Below are 22,388 nucleotides of genomic sequence, written 5' to 3' on the forward strand. Positions count from 1 at the left end.
CATTTATGCTTTGTTCGCATCCGACCGCAACAGACTCCTCCAAAGCGCCGTACATCCGCCCAAGGATGTTTCGGAATAGTCTCAAGCCAGTGTCCCCAACGCTTAATGACGAGTCGATTCGACCCAGCCGCCTGTTCTCTTAGCACTGGCGCTGTCTCATCTTGACCACGATGAAGGCCTGAGCGGTGGACGACATTGCAACTCATACAAGCTGCCTAGCCACACAAGCCAGGGCAGTAATGAAACACCAAAAGGCAAAGCCTCTCAAAAACTCGTCTCTGAGATTACTACATGAGTATGAGCATATCTATTACATCCTTATGCTTGCAAAGCTAAGCGTTGACTAAAGTATCCCTAATAGAAATGGATGTGATTAACTCGAACCCCCAGCTGTGATCGCCGTGGAGGTTTCTGCCGGCTAATATAATTGTGATCCATTTCTTTGACCTGCGTTGTGGCCAGGCGAGATTGGGAAAGTCGGCGACAATATGGCCGTTCTCCGTTCTCCCAAAACCCAGCCACTTTCTCGTATCTTCCCGCTCCCGCGTATAACACCACTGCGGGATCTCCGGAAGATGGCTGGTGATAATTTGGCCAACAATGTGCCAAGATCAAGTGCCCGCCGAAAAAGAGCGGGTAGCACGATCTTTTCACCACTCTGAAATCATTTCAGCGCTTCTCATGCGCCATCTCCAATCAAGACCTGTCAAATCGCATCCATCTCCATCCCAGAGGCCGGCACCAGCTGAGACGGTGGTTGTAAGTACGACACGTGGAGATCAAGTCACTAAGAGGCCCCGCCCCTCGATTAAAGCATGATGCGTCGTCGGCCAATCGTTACTGGTTTTCGCCCGATTCCAAGACCAAACTTGACGGGAAAAGCGGTGGGAAACCAAGTTTTTGATGGACTGGCTGGAAACCTCCAACAGTCAGTCTGGATGTTTGAATCATGTTACGCGTACATGGTGGGCGCTGCTGTGAGAAAGGTCGACACGCGACCAGATTGCGCCAAGTTGAGAGATCCGTGTTGAACCAGAAGTAAGCGTCAGCCAAGCACAGCGGAATGGAAAGTCTAATGAGGGCATTCGTAGGCCTTGAATAGCTGAAGACAGGGTTGTCTCTCGATGTTGGAAGGAAATGGTGTGTGGGCCATTCGGGGGCAGGTCCAGAAAAGTCCCGAAAGGGGCGCTTCGTAGGTGCAGTTTCGTAAATGGAAGGTGCAATGACACCACAGGGCACTTGCTTTCTTTGCGAAAGCGCGCCGACCACCTCTTGATTGCCTCAGAAGGGTCTAATCAAGACTTGGGTTCGATGGAGACTTTTCTCTCTAGCAACACCAGCCTCCTCTTGCTCCCTCTTTTCTACCTACGGATACTACTGCTCGCGCAGTCTCTCTCTTACGCGCCGTAAACTGCGCATCATTTCGCTGTCCGTTTCCTGAAACTCCCCTGCAGATGCCAGCCTATCAACCTTAAATCACAAGCTGCGATCGCTGGTGGCTTTCTTGGCCGCTGCGCCACTTCTTGGTCTTTGTCTCCTGGGGTTACACCTACGCCAAACGACACGAGATTTTGCATTGGCACCAAGAATACCAAGAGTCAAAACTCACACACGACTTGTTTCTCTCCTCCTTTTTTCCCTCTCCGATCGACCGGTTGATACCTGAAAACCCGATCCCCGCCGCTTGCGCTCCTTCGCGACCTCCTCGTCCTCCTCGAGACCCCCGTTCGCGAATTCGAGATCCTTGCGATCTTCTCCCCGAGACACGGCAGCTCTGAAACTTTGCCCGCCCACGTTCATGTTCGGGTCGCCCGCACCTCGAGAACCCGTTACCCGATTTTCTCTCTTCTACGGCCGCTCGATATAAGAGTCTTTTGAAATAACGACTTTGGTGTCACGAAATCTACCCCGGGCGGGATCGCCCGCCATCCCGCTTCATCCGGCCCCTTAACGACCCGTTGCCGTTCTTCGAAATGTTCGCGACTCGGCGGCCTGCAAGGGCCTTGGTGGCCCTGCTCTCTGCCATCAGTCTTGTCCCAACAGTTTGCGCCCAGGATCCGGTCCTCATCAATGGGACAGATGCCGACGGTGTCTATCGCGACGATCTCGATGTTAGTCGAACTCCGGCTCTTTACACGGGCGACTTTGGCGACTGTTTGAGTGGTGGAAGTTTGTTTAATGTTACCGCCTTCGATGCTGCGTATTATGCCGACAACCTCACGGTGGCCTTTCACTTATATGGAAGTTCCAATATTCGCCGTGAAAACGTCATGAGTATGTTGGGGGACTCGTCTAAGCCAACCCAGCTAACCGGGCTATAGTGCACCTTTCTATCCAAGTATACGGCGAGGAGAGATTCAACAAAACTTACGATCCATGCAAGTCCAACGTTACGACCCTCTGCCCACTCGAGGCTGGCGAAGGCATTCAAGCATATATCGCTACCGAGATCTCGCCAGACGACATTGCCGGCATTCCGTCTATCGCCTTGAACATTCCCGACTTGGAGGGCTTTGCCCGGCTGCGGATTTTTGCCAACTCGACACAGACCGAGATAGGGTGTTTCCAGGCCACCATGAGTAACGGACAAAGCTTCTCTCAGCCGGAGTATGTGGGAAGTATTGTGGGCGTCTTTGTCTTCGCGGCCGCCTTGGCCTCCTTCGCGACGGCCATCTACGGTCTCCAGATTCCGCACATGAGGATGCACTACGCCCACTCTTTCTCGATATTGGTCATCTTTGAAACATTCCAGTCCATCTTCTTTTCAGGAGCACTGTCGGTTGACTGGCCTACCGTTCTGCCCGCCTGGTGGAGCAATTTTGCATGGACTGCTGGCATGTTTGCGAGCGACAGCATGGTTGATGCCATCAGCCCCTTTGCCGGTGTCACCGGGAACGCCAGCCAAGTTGGCTCTGCGGGATCGGTTCCCATCAATAACGGAGGTGGACTGAAACAGCAGATTTACGGTCGATCACTTATACGCCGGTCGCCCCTGCATGTCGATGATGTCCTTCAGTCTCTTGCTAGGCGCAACGAGTTCAACGCAAGTGATCCATATGATTACACTTGGGCGGGAAAGCCACGCAATCCCGGAATGCCCCTCCCAGGTGATTATGGTGGTTTCGCAGGCACGCTCTCTCGTGTCAATATTCCCCTGTACGACGCGTTCATCATCGGCCTGATCTGGCTTTGTGTCGTACTGGCCGCTGTTGCCATCTTCGTTGTGACAGTCAAGCTGCTCCTTGACTTGTCTCGCAAGATCAAGTTGATCAAGACCGATGGGTTCGACTTTTTCCGTTCTCATTGGCTTGGATACATGGTGGCAGGTCTGCTGCGGACGCTCTTCATTGCCTTCTTCACCATGATGACACTGACCACGTACCAATTTACTTTGGGTGCGCCTGCAGGCCCGAAAGCTATTGCCGCCGTTATCTTCGCCATGTTCCTTGGACTTGCTGCACTCGCTGCCTATGCTTGCGCCGTCAGACTGCGCGAGGGCAAGTATTCAGTCGTTTCCGACTCGATCCGCTTTGAGGAAGGAAAACTATTCAAGAAGGTGCCTTTCATTGCGGCAACACTGGAGAGTTCGATTGGCGAGGAGGAACAGGCCCAGAAGCCCAGACTTTTTGGCAGCATGGCAGTCCGACGCATCAAGTTCACCGACAACGACCCCAACCGAGCGAATGTACACCAAGACGCGGGCTACATCAAGCGCTTTGGATGGCTCTCGGCGAGATACCGACGCACGCGATGGTGGTTCTTTGCTGTCTATCTTGCCTATCAGTTCATTCGAGCGTGCTTTATCGGTGGAGGTCGAGGAAATCCGTTGGCTCAGGTCTACGGACTCTTCGTCTTTGAGGTGCTCGCCCTGGTTGCCATTATCAAAATGAAGCCTTTTGAAGGATCTCGCAATGCCACGGCGGCGATCTGGCTGTTGTCGATCTCCAAAATTGTCACCACTGGCTTCTCGATTGCCTTTCTGCCTTCGTTCAACCTCAGTCGCATCGTTGCGACAGTCTTTGGCATGATCATCATTGTGGTCCAAGCCTTCCTGGCCGTTGCGATTCTGGTCTTGATTGCCCTGGGAACGATTTCGACGTGGATGTCTCTGTCTCGCAACCGTGAAGAGTTTCCCAAGGACCTCGACCCGATTCGAGTCCGATACTTTGAGCACATGGAAGTCCGAGCCGGGGACTTGCCCAAGTCGAAGGAAGTCGAGAAAGTTCCGGAGCCCCCCAAACCTACTTTCAGAGTCAATAGTGTTCGACGCGAGCGAAAGGTCGTAGAGGACAACTCATTCCCGATGCTCGAAGGAACAGGAGGCGACGTTCCGGATCATCCAATGCACCCGCTCAACCGGCGGAGTCGGGCAAACAGCGCCAGCTCTCGACACTCTGTTAACAGCCTGCCTCGCTCTGGACGCACCCACCGCGCTTCATGGAGCTCCAAGGATTTTGCAGAGTGGGATGCTGAGATGAACCGAGGAGATACGGCACGGATCAGTCGCATGAGGAGCAGCTCTCTGCGTATGCAGGCAGCGAGGTATTCCGTTTCTCGACCACCGATGACGCCAACTCGGGAGTCAGCCGAGTTTCCTCGCATGAGCGTCAATCTGATGGGATCCGAGGATAAGGAGGTGATTGCCGAGGACAAGATTGAGGAGACGACCGACACACCAAAAAGGAGGAAGAGAACTGTGAGCTGGGCCGACCAAACAACGGCACCAGGCTCCTCCGATTCCTCAGACAACACCAGCAAGGACAACACGATTCAAGAGAAGGAGGAACCAAAGAAGAGCCAAGACGACGAGGTCAAGGCCAAAATCGAGCCATGAGCAAATCGTGACTCGTTGAGCGACGGCCCTTGCATTTCATTTTAGACACGGCCTCATCGCTCATTCATTCGCACCGCATTTTGGAGTTTTTTATTACGACTAGGCGAGGGGTTGGCATTTCATTCAGCAAGCAAGCAAGCATCAACGACGGGATTTGAAAAAGTAAGCATTTTGTAAATACACGGCATGTTCCCGTCTCCCTGCCAGGTCAGGCGAGGTGGATTTTGTTTTCTTTCGTTACCCAGGTACCTACCTACACTGAGATGCGACATGACGAGACGCAAGCATATAGAGAACCTGGCCGGATTTGGCGGCTGGGGAGTTTGATGTTTGGATAGCTGGAGATTGGCCACAGACATGTAGATAGTTTATTGAACCATTTTAACAGGAGCATGTGCACTCGTTGATTGAGCTGGATGAGGTTGTGGTTTACTGTGTGACCTTGCTCAATACCCTATACTTGCCCTCTTGAAGAGTCTTGATGAAAACAAGACGAGGAGTCATGAGGTTGAAGTCAAGTCCCGAGACCAAGGTTGATGACATTGAGGTTTCATCCCGATTCGGTCAATGCCTTGCGTGTGATATTCATCTCATGTTTGAACCGACTCAAACGCCCACCCTAGATAACCAGAACAGCCTTTGCTGTACTTTGTCACTGTTCTGCCCGAACCAGCATATCTGAGGCGCAGTCAATTGTCTCATCTAGTTATGTCATGTTCTGTGATTGCCAGAATTCCTTGCAGCTGACTCGAGCGTCAAGGCCAATATGGCATGCGGCTTGGCCAAGCGAACTGGGTTTGGACTTGGGGTCGTTATCACGATCCATGTTTAAGAGTGTGAGCACGAGGAGCCGAACGAGATCAGTTCGCCATCGAGGCAATTGCCATTTTGGTCCAGTCACTCAAGTTCTGTAGTTGTTGGTGACGGACCAGAACAAACGAACAGCTTTTATTGAGAATGCTTCTGGAAAGAAGCTCTCCAAGAGAATGCCCTATGACAATGGACTATCTGCTGTGCTGCAAACACCGGACTTCCATCTATTGTCCATAATGGTATCTCAATGAATCGTTGGAGTCTTACTAGGAGCCAATGCACTCATCCAGATGCCCCCAGCAGAAGAACAGAAGCAGTACTTGTCAACTCTTCTCGCCTCAACTTTTGGGAAGCTTGAGTTCATCAACAGATTCCCGAATAGCATCATCAACAGCGCTCTCAAGGATCCACAAGAACCGACGCCATGGCACCAGAACCTATGAGCGAGGAGATGAAGGAGGATATCCGGCGCATGACGGAAACCCTGACCAACCAGCCCACCATTGAGCTGCTTACTCGAGCTGGGAACCAGGCCAAGTACAACCGGTGGGACCTCAAGGAGCGAAAGAAGGCTCGGGAGGAGGCCATGGCACGAGCAGAGAACAACGGGGATGCCGGAGACTACGAAGAGGATGTCACCAGAGATACCGAAGCCAGTGTTGCCGACACCACTGGCATCAACGAGGCCAACGTCACAGATGCCGGTGCCAACGAAACCAATACCACTGACGTCTCCGAGGCCAAGGGCAAGGTCACCACCAAGGTCAAGGATGTTGTGTCCCGCGTTACAAAGGCAATGAACCGCCTGAGCATGATCAAGAAGCGAGCTGGTGACAAGACTGCAGACGACAAGGGCAAGTCTGGTCACGGCAGCAAGCAGGGTGGCAACAAGGCTTGATCACCTGGATGACTTACAAGCCAAGAATATGCACTGTTCTCTTTCTTTTTTGACTATCTGCAACTATCTGCAGAGGTAAGTGTTTGCTTTTCTCTGAACGAGGCTCCGACTAATGGATGCTTGCAGCCGGCAGCATGAATGCAGCAGCAGCCTGATTGCAGCATTCTCTCTCCGCCATGAAGCGGACAGCAAAGCAAGCGGTGGCGTTCAAGGAGGGTATCGTCGTTGGAATTATTCAACATGGAACGGGGAGGGGGGGATAGGGCCAGGCAAGGATCAAGGCGTGATGGGACGATACTGCAGAAAACCTATCATTACTCTTTTTTGGACTCGATCGATTAGCTCTCAACAAATGCGAGATTGCTACCCTACCCAAGATGCCAAGTACGTGAACACCTCATCTCATCTTGTTTGCTCTACATCCCTTGCAGGGCTGTAGATGCCCTCGTTCGGGCTACCTAATCTGTCACTCTACATGCATGCATGTCGCCTGCCTCGAGACCTCGTTCTATTTCTTCTCACCGGTCAAACGAAAAAAAGGTATGCGGGGAGACGGGCTCCCACGTTTTTTTGAGGCCCGGACTGAGACATATGCAACCTGGGGCTGGCTGTTGCTGCAAACACCCGTTTGCAAACCACCACATGCAGCGTCTTTTTTTTCTGCGTTGAAGATGGAGGGGGTGAGCTAATCTGTAGTTGGATCTCACGATCGGGGAGATGCAGGTTACCATGCAGGCTCTGGAAGATTACGCCCCTTGTACTGTGTGCTACACCTTTGTATCTTGTAGAGTAGGCTGGTTCATGTCTCAAGTGCCGTGTGCGTGTTTGTCCCCCAACCGGGTTGCCGGCATATGTGGCAGTTCACCGGAGCTTGATTCCGGAGATTTCGATCGAGGTTGCGTTGCGTCGTCTTGCAGGAGGGCTAGGGCTGTGTACCTAGGTTAAAAGATGGCTGCTGACATGGAGCAACTTCAGTCGTGCACTTGTAGCACAACTTTTCAAGCCCATCGTCGTACAGCTTCAAGCAGCAAGAGTCACAATCACATAGTATCCGGCTTTGCTTCCACACTCCCCTCGAGTCTTGTGTGCAGCGGCCCGCGGAGGACTCTGCCGTGTCTGCATCTACCCGTAGCGTCCTGCACCTTGAAGAATCTGGGAGGTTCTGGCTTTCGTGAGGGGTCAGACAGACACGGCTCGAGATTTTTGTTTGCTCTCCCCCCTCTCCCCCCTTTAGCTGCGGGAAGAAAAAGCAAAATACAAGGGTTGCAAAATCGGGTGGCGTTCGCTTTCAACGGCTGTCGAATACGATCGGCAAAGATACCAAGCCCTAGACATCACACAGTACAGTTCACTGATGACGAGGTTTAGATTTGCTTCTTTTCGTAGCCCCCCCTAGAACGTGTGTTCCCGAGAGTATCAGTCAACGTGGCGGCGCCGACGACTACGGGTTTGGGCTTCAGGCAGCGACACTAATGCTGGATGCCGTATGGGAAAATGGTTCGAGACAAGAAGATCATGTAGGGTTTTTTTTTCGTATGTTTGTTCGCTATGACTCTGAGTTGATGGATGGGTGCATCAGCAAGTCTCAGATGTCACGGCGAGATTGGTTCTCGATCTGTAGTAACTCCTTTCCAGAGACTGGACGAGTTCTCATTGTGCTACGTTGTTAAATGGAGCCTCCTTGACTCTATCCTCTCGTTTTTCTTCAGACTCTTTGTCCTTCCCCAGATCTCTTCCACAACCTATCTGTCCCATCTTCGTCTGTCTTCTTTACAAGTCACACACACACAAACATACCCCTGAGAAACACTTCAACAATGTCCCAAGTTCGCATCCTCTTTGAGTACCCTTCCGTCGGCCGCAACGTAGTCTCTCAGTCTGCCCCTGGTGTCAACCGTCCCACCTACGGCCCTGACCCGGAAGTCTGTCTGTATGAGGGCGACTCGGGTAGTGACAGTGAAGACTACGAAAGCGAAGACGAGCTTGGGGAACCACGTCTTGACTGGCATCCTCATGCCATCAACTTCCTCGCTGAAGTTCCTCAGGATGACGCCACTTGGTCTCGTTACCTCAACTCCAACGGGGATGTCCGCTCTCTGTGCCACCGTCTCCGACTTCCCTTTCTCTACCCTGGCATCAGGGATTGCTTTGACTGGGGGAAGCTCTTTGGAGAGTGCAAATGGCACCTCGCCCGGGCATGCGAGAACCCTCCCCTGGCGTCACTCTTCTCCCTCATCTTCATCGCTGCATGCCACGTCGCCCTGGCCGATGGCTGCCCCCGCGAGATTGTCTCCAGTGGCATCAGGGAGTGTGTCAGGCAGTGCGGCATCTGGGAGTACGAGCTCACGGAGCCCATGCTCGACAGACTCCGAGAAGGTGCCGTCAAGGGCATCATGATTCTCACCGAGTTCGCGAGGGTCGTTGGGTCTCGCGCATATGAGATCCCCCTTCACAGTAAGACTTCTCCGCTTCCTGATCCATGATCATGTTTCTGAGTGTTAGAACAGCTCCTAATTGTTTCCAGCTGTTCTCCCGATGTACTCCAGCGTGCATAACCTTTGTCAAGAGTCATATCCCGTCCACATACCGACCAACAACCCCCCTGGAGGCCGACTGCCTCGAGATCCCATCCCTAGTGTACGACATACTGGGGGGGTCTAAATCAAAGTGGGAGTAAGTCCTGTTCAAGCCCCGCGGCGTCCCCCTTTTACTAACAAACTGTTACCAGGTATCGAGAAATTTGCGAGATCCTGCAACCTGAGGGAGTGCCGATGCCTCTGTACAAGAGCATCTGTATGGGTGATGTTCTGGAGTTGGATGAGAGTGATGAGTGCGTGAGTGATTTTGACGGGCCTGTTTCTTCGTTCAAGTATGAGTACGCGTGTGCGTTTCCGTATCCAATGGGCATGTTCAGGGAAAATGGCTTGGAGGGTTCCAAGTCTCGGGGTTTGTCTCTGTGACTTGGATAAGATGAGTTTTGAGATTCGGCTTGTGTATTCAGATTATTCAGATTGTTTCATCATCAATAAGAATGTGTTCTTCTAAATCTGACGAGATGAGTGACGAGTGTGAAAAACGACCTGCTGCCTTGCTTTCCACTGGTGTACCGTCACCTTGCCCATAATCCTCTTTTCCCTCAGGGTGTTGAGAAGAGTGTGAGACACGGGGGCAAACGAGACAATCTTGAACACAGAGACGGCATTTGAACTGGATGTTTTGAGGCGCACCAACTAAGAGTGAGGTCACTTATTGAGGACTCGTTGATAGCATGTCTTGGTTGATTCACGCAAGAGACACCGTCTTCATGATATCAGTGTCTATCTAGTAGCAAGCAGCTGGCATCCCATATGTTAGCACCATAAGGCGGTGCTGATATCGATATCTTTGGGAAGAAACTGCACATCCAGGGGTCCATCACCAGAGAGGGCCTCGAGGTGGCAGGCACATGCGCCTTGTAAAGGTCAAGACGAGAGGACAAGAGGCTCAGAGGTGCAGTTTTCAACCGGTACACTTCAACTTCATGGTTCAGGACATACGAGCTCAAGCGTCAAAGAGTGTATTCAAAGCAGTTAACGAGTGACACTAAATACATTCCCTCTCAAACACACAACCAAGAATGAAACAAGCAAATCGCAGTGTGCGGTACTGTCAAAGCCCACAACGAGTACATCCAAAGCAGTTAACGAGCGACACTAAATACATTCCTCTCAAACACACAACCAAGAATGAAGCAAGCAATCAAACCGCAATATCGGTATTGCCAAAGCCCAAGTATCAAAAAACTCGACGAATCCAAATCATGCGTTGTAGTACCGGAACCGATACTTCTTCATCATCTTCATCATCTTCGTCTCCTTCGTCTCCTTCGTCTTCTTCGTCTCCTTCGCCTTCTTCGTCTCCTTCGTCTTCTGCGGCAACGGAGACTTGTGGAGCATAATGTAAATGAAGCGCAGGCACCCGTTCCCCGTGAACCGTATGCCCGTCTCGTTCAGAAAGAGCACCAAGCCGGGCGCCCAACGGGTGGGGATGCAGTAGTTTGTGCCCCGGGGCATCACTTCGACGCTGGCCCTCCCAGTGCTCAGAGGCATCAGGACCACGACGCGACCTGGGCTCGGCCAGAGACCACTGCCCGGCTCGAGGCGGAAGGCCTCGGGCCGGAACAAGGGCTTGTGAAGATCAGGGATGATGATATTCTCTTTTGCCGCCCATTTCGAAAGGGGGTCCTTCTATGCGTTTATGTTAGGCTTGTTGGCAGATGCAAAGGTTCACAAGACATACCATGCCCCTCAAGACAGCCCAGACGACGGCCCGGCAAGCAGGACTCAGTCCGTAACTCCCAAGCCCGGTGTGCTTCTCACGGGGGGTGATGGACATGATATCGCTGATGGCCTCGGGCTGCAGGTGCTTGGTGTACGCGTCATACCTGTAGACGGTGAAGTGAGGATCCAGAGCCATGGTGTTGGTAAGATGTTGTGGAACGGAGTGTGTTGGTTGAGATGTGCTTGAGGTAGGAACAGGTAGTGAGATGCTGTGATACTGCTGCTGTGGAGATGAAGGTTGAGTGGAAGTTGATACCCCTTTTATGCTTCATCAGACGTGAAAGCCGTGCAACAAGAATATCGACACTCTCATAGCCTAAGGGGGGGGGACAGTATCGTTTGCTTCTTTCAATGTGAACATTGACGATGCATAGGCTGCCAAACGCCGAGACCCCTTCACCCTCGACGGACTGCTACCTGAGAAGCAGCACATAACCGGTAACCATGCAGACTCATCGCAATAGTCCATCGTTTGCACGTTGAAGACCCCGGCGCTCGTGTCGCGGGAAGCCCATCCGGAGACGACCCCATGGGCAGCAAACGGGTGCTCGCAGGACATGATACCTGCGAGATGCCTCCTATCTTGACATGATTCGTTATTCCAAGTTTGCTCTCCTTGATGCTGCATTGGTGCTGATTTGATCAACACGGCTGAGCTGCAAGCTCCCATCGACCATGGCTTGGCTGAGGCCTCAAACAGACAAGAAAGAGGGGGAATTGTGTCGAAGCCAGTTACAAGTTGACGAAGTCATATCGAAAGGGTTGCCGTTCCTGTGACACCACACACGCACAGATACATAACAAGGCTGGCGTTTGCAAACATACATACGGTATTCATGCAGGCTACGGTCCGCGGGTTGCCGACGCTGCCAAGCTAAGAACAAAAGTGATGGATCAGATCGTCGTCAACCCGTTCGCTGGTTTGCGTTGGACTTGTCGGGTGGCTGCAGTAGTGTATCGAGTTCTCTTGAAGAAAAAAAGCCACTGCTTATCTCTGCTTGGGTCTAGCCCCAGAGCCCGATCCAGAGGAGGCTGCAGAGCGACCCCCATGATGCATCCATGCATGAAGCAAACAGAGATATCGTCACATTGGATCTCGCGATGTGACAAGAGGGAACATGGCATGGGTGAGAAAAGAGGCGCAAAGGGGCATGACTCTCTGCATTTGCCGTGCGACACAAACGGATTGAGTGGTTTTTTGTCTCTCTCTCAATGCAGTTTATGTTCCAATGTGATTGACTGTCGTGTTTTTTTGAGGCTTGCAGTTGTAGTTTCTCACACTGTCAACGTTGTCCATCAACTCAACCATGCACCGCCTCCAATATGTGATATGCCAGAGCCCGGTGAATCCCACGCTGCCAAACAAACAAGACACCCCAGACTTTTTTCAGCTTGCATCTTTCTCTTTGGCGTTGCAGTGCCAGGACGCCACGATCCCCGTGTCATTTCGCCATCTGCCGGATCAGTGACCTCTCGGCATCGACTTGAGCAGCTTGACAACATTGTTGTAGTAACCCCCAACTCCTCCGTACTTGTGCAGCACCCCGGCAATGTCCACCTCGTCGAGATCCTTGGCCCTCGCCCGTCCCAGCAGCCCCGTGTTCCTCGTGCTGGGGATCCTCAGCATCTCGGTCTCGACCTTCCACCCGCAGTCCTCGGCGATCAGAGTCACCCAGTCGACTAGCGACGCAAACATGGACTTGCCCTTGGCCTTGTCGCGGGGCGGAGGGGCTCGCCACCTGTCGCCTGTGAGGTTGTGGCTGCAGCACGGGATCATGATGAAGGGGCACGCCGAGATGGCGGCGAGGATGGGTGTCCAGGGCGTCAACTCGTCGGCGTGGTTGGAGATGATGAATGTGCCCTTGGGAAAGATGCCATCGTGGATGTCATCCGGGCCAACCCCATCCTGCTCTCCGTTTGCAACCTCCCTCGACACAACGCTGGGGAGCAGGAGTAATCTCTGCAGGGATTTACCCGAGGGTGACATGGACGATGAGCCGTTGTATTGAGCCCAAGACTTGCGCTCTCGCGCGTCGAATCCCCAGCCCGTGTAACCCTCTTCTCGTAGAATGTGCACCAGCAATCCGTTTCCACATCCAATGTCGACAAAGCCGGGAAACTCTGCGTCCTTGTACATGTCTCTCCACAGCTCGATGAGGAAAGCCGCGATGCCCAGGTCCTCAAACACATGTTTGGACGGATCTGTTGTCTCGAGCCAAGACCTCGTAAGGCGTCTGGCGTACTTGTTCTTGAGCTCGGAGTACCTGTCCTGGAATCGCTCTCGAGGCACGACGACGTCGTGGTTTACCCTCTTGACGTAGCCGACGGCATTGGCGTGACCGTGCTTGTGGATGGTCTGAAGGAGATGATGGGCAATCCTCCCCAGCTTCACTCGATTGGCCTCTCGGTCGGCCTCTTCGATGGCAGGGTCGTCCTCGAAAGGTAGGAAATGGACAGAGATCGTGCCCGTGTTTGTAGCCGGATCCCACTCGTGGAGCTGGCCTACCCCCCTGACTTTGGGGTGATAGTAGGGCATTTCCGCAGCAGAGGTAGCATGTGGTAGATAGATGGTGAGAGATCTTATCAGGCCTTCACCCTCAGGAGAGTCCTCGCTCTCTGAACGGGGAGAGGAAGTGTAGAAAGAGCACGTTTGATCCAAGGGCGCATCTCGAAGTGTGTTCCGAGGAATGAGTCTGCGAACAATAGTTCGTTGACAGATCAAACCTTGAAAGCCTGGAATAGAAGGGCAGTCCTTGACCAAGTCTTTATTATGAGGCTGCGAGTCATCCCCATTGTCATAGAGAACATCCGCGCGAAACAACCATTTGGAGTTGAGGTTTGGATTCCTAACCAAGTTCAACATGATATCGTCAAAGTATCTCGTCTCAAAGGTACAAGCGTGGCGGCACACGGGCACCCAACCACCACCACCATCACCATCGGCGCGGAGGGCGGGCGGCGATCCCGGGGGGAGCTCTTCCGGGTCAAAGGGCAATTTCCTTCGAATCTCCATCTTTTATTCGTTTCGGAGGTTGGTGCCGGCAAGACCGGAGGGCTGGTTGAATTTTGCAAGGGGATACTGTAGAAGTGGTGAGACTTTTGAGTCTTGGGAAAATTCAGTTGGTACCCAGTACGGGTCGAGAATGAACGACGGCAGACTACGGAGTAGAACGGCAGGCACCTGGAACTCTCAAGGGCAATCACTTTTTAATAGGCATAAAATTCACTGAAATTAAAAAGAGTATACAGAGAGGTTTTTCATGAGTTTTATAGATTGGCTTCTATCGTGATGCTTGCCCATTTAGACATGCCTCGTTTTTGCGTACCCCAGGTACCAACAAGTTGCGATTCGGGACGTTGCTAGCCTTTCTCTGCCCGCCCAACAAAGTCAAGCAAGGAAAGGCTAGTTAAACTCAGAGCTCTCCCCATGCGCTAAACGACCATGAGGCGACAAATCCTCCGTCTTTGAACAAGCCTCCCCCAGTTCTCACTTCACCTTCGGCTCCGGGAAGACAAGTGGGAAACCTCGGGTTGTCCCAGGATTTCGGGCCTGGCAAGGGAAGGCTAGGATGCGAGACAGGGTATCCGTCGAGAATGACGAAATACAGGCACTATCAGCGGGCAGCAGATGTGACACCGAGGACAGTCACTGCGATGGCTGTGTTTTGCGTAAAAGTCGCTGAGGACTGCATGGATATGAATCAGGTGGCGACTCTACATCAGGCTCTGCAAGGTCAAATCTGCCTCGAAATGACTACTTTCAACCCCGATGTTGCCATCTGCCCGTTGGGATTGGCAGAAGGACTATTTCGTGGCAACAGTCAGACGCTCCTTGACCGAGCTCCCTCTTCCACGGAACGGACCTGGGATGCGGCCCTGTGCGTCACGAGCGAGGGCTGGGTGACTCGCAGCGCAACCATCCTCTCGAGTGGAGTTGAGTTGCCGCGGGTTCACCTCAGTTCTTCGGTTCGTGGAGACCGCTGGCCTCCCGCAACCGGCCGGGAACAATCCCCCGATGGGCGGTCAAAATGTCATTATCAACAACCGGCCGGACCTGATTAGCAGGCTTGGATTGCGATGGCTGGTGCGTCAGGGGCTGTGCATTTTCCTAAATTTCCCAGGGGTACGGCGCTGTCATTGCCCCCCCCGGCATACGAAGTTGACAGTCTGGAAGCGACAAGTGATGGAATTCTGTAGAGTCAAATAGCCGCATTCTGTAAAACGGGCTTCGCCGGGCGCAAAGTGATGGGAGATGTGGCCAAAATAGCATTGCATGTCTCGCATTCTGGACTGGACTGGACTGGAATTGCCCGGCCAGAGCGGTGTGCGCGATACCTAGGTAGACAGTGGCCAGGCGTAAAGAGTGACTCCCCCTAAGAGACCGGATCCGACCACTGACAGCCTGGACTGCGGCTGGGCCTTCTTTGTTCGGGCTGGTCCCTGGTGGAAACCTTCCATGGATGGCTGTGGATGGCGACCGAATTCATCCAGACAAGGCTCGGCGCCTCACATGTCAGGCCACAACCGCCCCCCAGTAAGGCATCCAGCAGCCCGTGCTCCCTCCCGCCCGCCGCCCGCCAGAGCCCAACCAATTACTCACTTACTCATCTTTTGCCCCTCCGCTTCTCTTCTCGAAACTCTCTTTCTTCACCCCCTACAACGTCACCAACACAAATACCCGCAACTCCCTCCCCCAGACTCTTGTCCTCTCGCAAACTTCGTCGCAAGACTCTCCTCTCTCGCAAGCTCACCTACGCAACTCCCCCGTACCACTTCTTCGATCAACCTACACAGCGAGGCGCTATCTTAGCCGGCGGTCGCTGAAAACACCCTCAACCCTTTTACAAAACCCATTTCCCAAGGTCACCCCAGTACCTCCGAGTTTATGTCCATCGAAAATCTCAAGACCTACGGTACGTTTCTCTCTCGATCCATCTCCATCATCCATCGGTCGGAAGCCCTCAGATCTTTCAGAGGCAACCCAGCCTCAAAAACCGACCCGCGTGTACCTGCATCTGTTGATGCCAAGCCACATGCTTCCGACCCCGCCAAACCCACATGCCAGGACAGATGGTCAATGGAAACAAGTTTTACTGACTGCCCTTGTTGATAGACCCCTTCGCCGAAGCCGACGAGGACACCGGAGAAACCAAGCAGACGCAGAATTACATCCATATACGCATTCAGCGTAAGTCATTCCCTCCTCCAAGCCACCTCAGCCACCGGCGCGGCGCATCGAGAGTCGCATCACCCTGCATCCTCACGTGAGATTGTCTGGTGGTCGCCTGGATCGTCGCATCGCTGCATCGGCAACGTCATTTCTCGTCCAATGCTAACTTCCGTCACAGAGCGTAATGGACGCAAGACTCTGACCACTGTCCAGGGTCTCCCCAAGAAGTTTGACCAGAAGAAGATTCTCAAGGTCATCAAGAAGAAGTTTGGTATGTTTTCTCCTCCGTCCTACTGTCAACCAGCCGCTAACTTTAACAGCCTGCAATGGCACCATCGTCAACGACTCCGAGATGGGAGAGGTGATCCAGCTCCAGGGGGATCAGCGCAAAGATGTTCAGGAATTCCTCATCGACAAGAAGGAAGGCCTCGAGCTAGATGCCAAGACCATCAAGGTCCACGGCTTCTAAAGCTCCGCATGCCCCGTCGTCCTGTCAGTCGCCGTACCCGGGCGTCTTGACGTAGAGGGACAGGGATGCATGGCCTCCGGCTTGTGCCTTATCCGGACGTGTCCCCTTGCATTGGAGACACCCCGAGGCTCGGATCCGATTACTCTAGGACGACGGGCATCCACTCAGGGCGAGTTTGACTCCTGGTGGCTTTTTGGAAGAGTATTTTTTCTGCTGCACACGTTCTGGAGCGGGTGGGTGGTGGTTTACCTACAGCATCTGCCCAGGCTCACGTGCAGAGAGGACGAGGCTACGGGCAAAGCACCTGTCGTGTTGTGTCTTTAGACGAACAGACAAGGCTTGTCGGTCGCTCGTTAGTCAAGTATATCCTACCTGGGCAAGCCCCGCAGTAGTCTCAGGCAAATAAATACAAGGTCAATTCCGAATGATTTGAGTGCAGACGTGATTCAAGGCGCAGGTCAACTGAAAGTGATGTAAATAGACTTGACGCCAGGCCCTTCATATCCAGTTTCAAGATAAACTCCAAGGCACCGACTCCAAAACTAACTGCCTATACACACAATACAATACAACTAGAGTCTGAAGGACAAGGACTCGCTGAGAGACAAGGTTGAAACAAAACAACAAACACAGCCCCAGCATGGGCGGGATATAAAACTCCGGTACGAGAATACAAGAACGTATACAAGTAATCCAAAACAGACAGCGGCCAAGTACGGATGGCCATTCACAGGTCCAGCAAGAACCTGGCTCAATGTGAGGGGGAGGATGCACACCGGCATGCCGGCACACAGTTCCGCGCAGATGACGAGATGCGCTAGAGGCCGTCATGCTGCTCGATGCTGCCCCTAACCTGCGCGACGACGCGTGACGCCTCGTCCCAGGCGCGGCGGCCAGAGGCGATGAGGGGTATCTGGGGATACTGGGGCGTGTAGAGGTGCATGTGCGCGAGCAAAGTCACCATGCTGAGGAAGCTGGCGATGGAGAAGACGTTGATGGACGTCGATGTCTCCTTGCGAATGTTGATTTTCTGGTGCGTGATGTGATACATTACGGTCAGGGTCTGTGTGGTTTTGCGTGTTAGTGGGTGAAGCAAAGAAGGGGTGCACATGAATGTTGCGGTGTGAAGCCGAGGTGAGGGGGAACGTACAGTCGCTATGCCGATCCAGCCTGGCAGGAGGAGACGGGGGTCTTGGAAACCGCCCGCGAGGGAGAGCACGCCGGCCGTGATGTAGGCGTTGCAGGCATTAATAGTTAGGAGGCGGACCATTGTCGCCTGGGGAGTATAGTTGATGAGCCTGTATATAGCTTGTCAGTATCATGGTTTCTCTGCAGAGCAGGGGTGTTTGGGTGGACAACGTACCATCGCGACATCAGGCAGTCGGTAAAGAAAAAAGACAAATATCCTGAAGCAAAACACTGAAAATCCCACGACATCAGCACAATCCCTTCTTGCAGTTTCATCTCATAGCTCTATGTTCTAATAGAGCTAGCTTTTCTCCGTGGAAACGCACCCATATAGTAGCGAGCCCGGTTTCAGTCAGGGCATACCTCGCATCCGCCTCGACGCTCAACCCCTTTGTCCCAGCCGCCGCCGAGGGAACGACGACGACGAGCTCCGGCCCGGGAAGCAGTCTCAGCAGGAGCTGAAGCGCCGAGGGGAGACCCCACCAGAGCGCGGGAAGGATGGAGACGAGGCGGAGGGTGAAGAGCCACGGGTGCCAGGGCGGGGGCACGTTGAGGACGACGGCGACGCGAGGCTGGAGGAGGGAAGGATGCACGGGGGGTTCGGAGCTGCTGTTGGACGTCGCCGCTGCTGGACTTGGGGTCGGGGTCGAGGAGGTCGTCGCGAGAGGTTGTGGAGGGAGCGGGAGATGGCCTGTCGAGGAGCCCCGACGGAGGGGGGAGGGGTTGGCCATCACTCGCTCGGTCAGGCCATCTGAAGCAAGATGTTTTCTCGGTAAGCAATTCGTGATATCCAGAATTCCCAGAGTAAATGCGTTGGTGGGATAAAAATTGGACAAAAATGCGGTGGTTGCAAAGCAAAGGGGGGAAATTCAGAAAAAAAGATGATGGTGATGGCGTCAAAGGAGGAACCTCCCTCCTCCCTCTCGCCTTGCACCGAGTCCGAACAGGGGTTGCGGGGAAAGCTGCCATGGTTTGTGCATTCGGCGCCTGCCAAGTGGGCACACAAGGGTCATCAATGTGGCTAGAACCTGAACCTCCCCCAATTTCAAACTGTGGCGCGAGCACCCCGTGGCTCGTGGGTTAGGGTTGAAGGCGGGAGTGAAGATCTGCCAAACCAGAAAAGGTAAACAGCTCAACAGACGGCATTGATAAGTCGTACAGAGTGGCTTATCTCTGGAAACAAGAGTCATAACGAAGGACGTGACATTACACCCAATTCCATTTCAAAGCTAGCACTAAGGTATCATATTTTCGTTGGTTAACTTGCAGACTCCTCCATTTTATCCAGACTACCCACCGATCCAACCCTTGAGACGCACTCGTCACTTTCATTATTGTAAGAAATTCGACATGTGAGAGAAATCCAGACCATCAAGATTACCCCTTGAATCGCCGGTAATGAAGCCTCCGGGTAACGACTGACAAAGTAGTGAAACACATTGTGTAACCACACTACCTTCCACCCCATGAAATGTCCTCCTCGCTCGAGTCATCCTCAATCCTCGTCCTGCTTCGACCGTTTGGGAGGGCTGCCGCCGTCCTCCTCCGAAGTCTCTCCCAGATCGTCTTCAAGACGTGTCCGTTTTTTCCCGTCTCTTTGGGGTGCACTCAGTTGTGTCGGCACCAGAGATGAGTCATCTGCATCCTCGTCCTCGTTCCAGTTGTCGCCCCCTTGAAGGTCCAACCCATCCTCGGTCGATGTTGGCAATCCCAGTTTCTTCTCGATCAAAGGTATCTGATCACGTATCCATCTCAGTAGTATCTCGTGGCGCTTTGCTTCGCTCCTGGCTCCTCGATAGGTTGCCGTCGCCGTCTTGTACTCCTCAATCATACGTTTCCGAATCTGAAAGTCGTCGAATTCCTTGATCGCCGAGTCCAGTTCCGCTTGGGCTTTGAACAATTTCCGTTGTGCAGTAGGCCCCTTCAAATTCGGATCCAGCATGTCCCGATCTGCGAGCAAGGTATTTGATCTCGCAATCTCCACCGCCTGCCTTAATGACGTCCTCTCCTTCTCACAAGCGGCCGCAAAGTCGTTGGCCTCGATGTCGTCCTGGGTCTCGTCCGGTTTCAATACTTTGGTGCTGACGAGATTCCTCCAAGCCTCCTTGTATTGTTGATGTGACTGCTTGTGCCGGAGGAACTTTTCGTACCGGAAATACTCAAAGCACAGATACTCGATCCACTGGGACAACTCGGTTTGATCTGATAGATTCTTTTCGAGATGAAGGGACCCAGCGAACGAGTGCTTGGCCAAGCGTTTCTGACACCTGGAAGAATGCTCACTGAAAGCTTCCGGTTGACTCCTCACGCTCAGCTGGTAACGATGAAACCGATCCCATCTTTCCCATTGCCGTTCATACACTACCCAATCATCCGGTTTCGGCTCTTCTGACTCCCCTTGCCAGTACTTCAGAACCTCGGCGTGCTTTGTCGGTTTCCTCGAGACCTCTTCGATGCGCTCAATTGGATACCAGGGTCGTCCTCCGTTCCTGGTTAGTAAGTTGTAGAAACTCTTTTCGCGGTCGAGGGTGTCGAGATATCGCTCCTCAGGTGATAGGGGCCGTCTAATTCCAGCTCGGAATGAGGCTCTGCCAGGAGTGGTTGGACTGGGTAGGGTCTCGCTTTCGGGCCTGGTGTGGGGGTAGGGATGCATGTAGCTGCCGGGCTTGTCACTTGGATAGATGGCACTGGGGATGTTCGGCAGCAGGTCGCAGTAAAGGATACTATGGAACCATTAGAGAGGGAATAGATTAATCGAGGAAGCGCCCATACCCGATTCGGTCCCTCATCCAACGAGTGACCTTGTCTTGGGCTTGAAGGTCGATGTTGCTGAGATTCTTGTTAGCCGCGGGCAGATGGGAGTTGTCAGTATGGACCTACGCGCAACGCTCATTGTGCTTGTCGAGTTCCTTGTCAGTCCACCCGACGGCGTCTGGACCTCGACAAGGCGTCCGGTCCGTCGGTCCATCGGGCGCAGGCGAGTTTGGTAGCCGGTCCATTCGAGAGCCTCGGGAGAAAAGCTGGGGTGAGAGGGCCTGGCAGACGAGGCGGTCGGACGAGCAGAGTGCGAGTGAAGCTGGTTCAGTGGCTGACAGCTAAAGACGATGGGAAGGCGGCCAGTGTTGTAGGATTGAAGAGAGACTCGGGCGAGTGAGGTGCAGCCAGCACATGCGTCACGCAATGGGCAGAGAGCGACACAGACACAGACAGATCCGACAGTGACACAAGCAGAGGAGACACACATGGATGAGACAAGAGGGATCGGATCGTGAGTGAGGCTGAGCTCGAGCTCGTAGGTAAGTTCCTACGTACCTCGGGAGGTATTAGGGGGGCGTGCACAGGCACAGGCACTGTAAGCGCAAGCAGAAGCAGCCTTGTTCTGTCGCATTTCCTGAGTGAGGAAGTTGCATGCTCGCACGCACCTTCTCGGTCGTCGCGGGTTTCGATTTAACGATGGAAAGCGCGGCCCAGGTCAGGTCGCCCCTCTACTCCCCTGCCTGCCCTGTGTCAGTGAGGCACGGAGAGGAAAACAGGTACCCCGGTACCTTGCCTTGCGTGGTAGCCGGGTCCTCAGCCCGGGCAAGCCAGCTCCAGGGCCCTCTAGTCTCCAGGGCTGGGCAGCGGGGCAGCTTTGCCGGCAGCGTGTTTTGGCATGTTCCAGGGGGGGTCCATCACTCCCCACAGCGGGCGGCGTGGATCCTCTCCATCGTCACAGGTCGACCGAAGAGTCCGGGTACGTACCTACATCTGCGGGCTGCCGTCAACACTAGAGCAAGACAGAGGCTACGAGAACAGCTAAGATGAATGAACCCTGGTTCTGTAGATGAGCTGAATCAAGTGACCCGATAACCTTAGGGTTCGGAGTTTTGTGACACCCGGAGCAGAAGAGTTTTCGGCAGTTTGAGCAAGAGGGAGCCTTGCAAGAGGAGTGTGTGAGTAACCTGAAAACTTCACTTTTGCCCGGAGCGAGAGATGCGTCTCAAAGAAGCAAATACACAAGTAAAAAATAGAATAAAAATGTGTCAACACAGATATGATTCTCAAGTCCCTGGCTATAATTTTTGAGCAATTATTTTCCCATTCCCTGGCCACCATGGCATTTCACTCGATATCCGCAATACCAGCCTGTCGACGTCAAACATTCTCAGATCAAGGACGTCCCAGTATCCAGCACACAGGTACACCACGCTGGCAGAAGTGGATGCCGGCCGCAGCAGAGAATCTCTTCCCCCACTGATGGATAGAATGGATGGAAGGACAAGTACCGCGGGATAAGCGCCAGAAACTTCTAGGCAGTGTTTAGCTCCAACATGCGTGGGACCCGGGATCCTCCCCCCAAGCCCCCCTCTTGACCGCACATTTGTCATTTGTATCACCATCATGCGCCGTGGAGCGAGCCAGCCAGACTCCCTTGTCCATCATTTCCATGCCCCACGCACCACAAAGAGCATGCAGGTCCTTTCATGTTTGATTCTGTTCCTCGTCCCGCGCAATCGTTGTGACAGTGTCTGGCCTGGTGTCGCGAGTTTCGTCTTGTTGAAGGCCTGTTCAGACGAGAAAAGTCGTATGTCTTGGGTGACACCGTCTGCAACAACCCTTTTAGAGCCACCACTCATCTTCCGAAACGTTGTCGAATACCATCCAGGGCTCTCAGATAAAGCTTTTTTTCTTCGTCCTCGCAATTTGCCCCCGGCCAA

The 22,388-nt window shown here is 53.3% G+C and overlaps 8 protein-coding genes across 8 annotated transcripts; 4 read left to right on the top strand and 4 right to left on the bottom strand.

The window, feature by feature from the left end:
- Window positions 1–1,973: 1,973 nt before the first annotated feature.
- Window positions 1,974–4,834, top strand: NCS57_00438900 (TRP-N domain-containing protein; the record flags this gene model as incomplete). Its single annotated transcript, XM_053054350.1, has 2 exons — window positions 1,974–2,274; window positions 2,322–4,834. 2 exons carry the CDS (start codon window positions 1,974–1,976, stop codon window positions 4,832–4,834), a joined length of 2,814 nt encoding a protein of 937 aa, XP_052916510.1.
- Window positions 4,835–6,071: 1,237 nt separating this feature from the next.
- On the top strand, window positions 6,072–6,545 carry NCS57_00439000 (uncharacterized protein; the record flags this gene model as incomplete). Its single annotated transcript, XM_053054351.1, has 1 exon — window positions 6,072–6,545. The coding sequence occupies one exon, from the start codon at window positions 6,072–6,074 to the stop codon at window positions 6,543–6,545; it is 474 nt and encodes a 157-aa protein (XP_052916511.1).
- Window positions 6,546–8,362: 1,817 nt separating this feature from the next.
- Window positions 8,363–9,505, top strand: NCS57_00439100 (uncharacterized protein; the record flags this gene model as incomplete). Its single annotated transcript, XM_053054352.1, has 3 exons — window positions 8,363–8,999; window positions 9,053–9,218; window positions 9,274–9,505. The coding sequence occupies 3 exons, from the start codon at window positions 8,363–8,365 to the stop codon at window positions 9,503–9,505; spliced, it is 1,035 nt and encodes a 344-aa protein (XP_052916512.1).
- Window positions 9,506–10,342: 837 nt separating this feature from the next.
- On the bottom strand, window positions 10,343–11,000 carry NCS57_00439200 (uncharacterized protein; the record flags this gene model as incomplete). Its single annotated transcript, XM_053054353.1, has 2 exons — window positions 10,343–10,771; window positions 10,824–11,000. 2 exons carry the CDS (start codon window positions 10,998–11,000, stop codon window positions 10,343–10,345), a joined length of 606 nt encoding a protein of 201 aa, XP_052916513.1.
- Window positions 11,001–12,326: 1,326 nt separating this feature from the next.
- NCS57_00439300 (TRNA (uracil-O(2)-)-methyltransferase) lies at window positions 12,327–13,877 on the bottom strand (the record flags this gene model as incomplete). Its single annotated transcript, XM_053054354.1, has 1 exon — window positions 12,327–13,877. One exon carries the CDS (start codon window positions 13,875–13,877, stop codon window positions 12,327–12,329), a length of 1,551 nt encoding a protein of 516 aa, XP_052916514.1.
- A 1,872-nt stretch (window positions 13,878–15,749) lies between these two features.
- NCS57_00439400 (Translation machinery-associated protein 22) lies at window positions 15,750–16,503 on the top strand (the record flags this gene model as incomplete). Its single annotated transcript, XM_053054355.1, has 4 exons — window positions 15,750–15,777; window positions 15,978–16,052; window positions 16,213–16,305; window positions 16,355–16,503. The coding sequence occupies 4 exons, from the start codon at window positions 15,750–15,752 to the stop codon at window positions 16,501–16,503; spliced, it is 345 nt and encodes a 114-aa protein (XP_052916515.1).
- An 817-nt stretch (window positions 16,504–17,320) lies between these two features.
- On the bottom strand, window positions 17,321–18,422 carry NCS57_00439500 (uncharacterized protein; the record flags this gene model as incomplete). The annotated part of the gene is made up of 4 exons (XM_053054356.1): window positions 17,321–17,566; window positions 17,654–17,801; window positions 17,867–17,922; window positions 18,018–18,422. 4 exons carry the CDS (start codon window positions 18,420–18,422, stop codon window positions 17,321–17,323), a joined length of 855 nt encoding a protein of 284 aa, XP_052916516.1.
- Window positions 18,423–19,186: 764 nt separating this feature from the next.
- Window positions 19,187–20,935, bottom strand: NCS57_00439600 (uncharacterized protein; the record flags this gene model as incomplete). The annotated part of the gene is made up of 3 exons (XM_053054357.1): window positions 19,187–20,414; window positions 20,464–20,520; window positions 20,568–20,935. 3 exons carry the CDS (start codon window positions 20,933–20,935, stop codon window positions 19,187–19,189), a joined length of 1,653 nt encoding a protein of 550 aa, XP_052916517.1.
- Between the last annotated feature and the right edge of the window lie 1,453 nt (window positions 20,936–22,388).

The sequence above is a fragment of the Fusarium keratoplasticum genome, chromosome 3 (assembly GCF_025433545.1).
Source record: "Fusarium keratoplasticum isolate Fu6.1 chromosome 3, whole genome shotgun sequence".
In the NCBI taxonomy this organism is placed as follows: domain Eukaryota; kingdom Fungi; phylum Ascomycota; class Sordariomycetes; order Hypocreales; family Nectriaceae; genus Fusarium; species Fusarium keratoplasticum.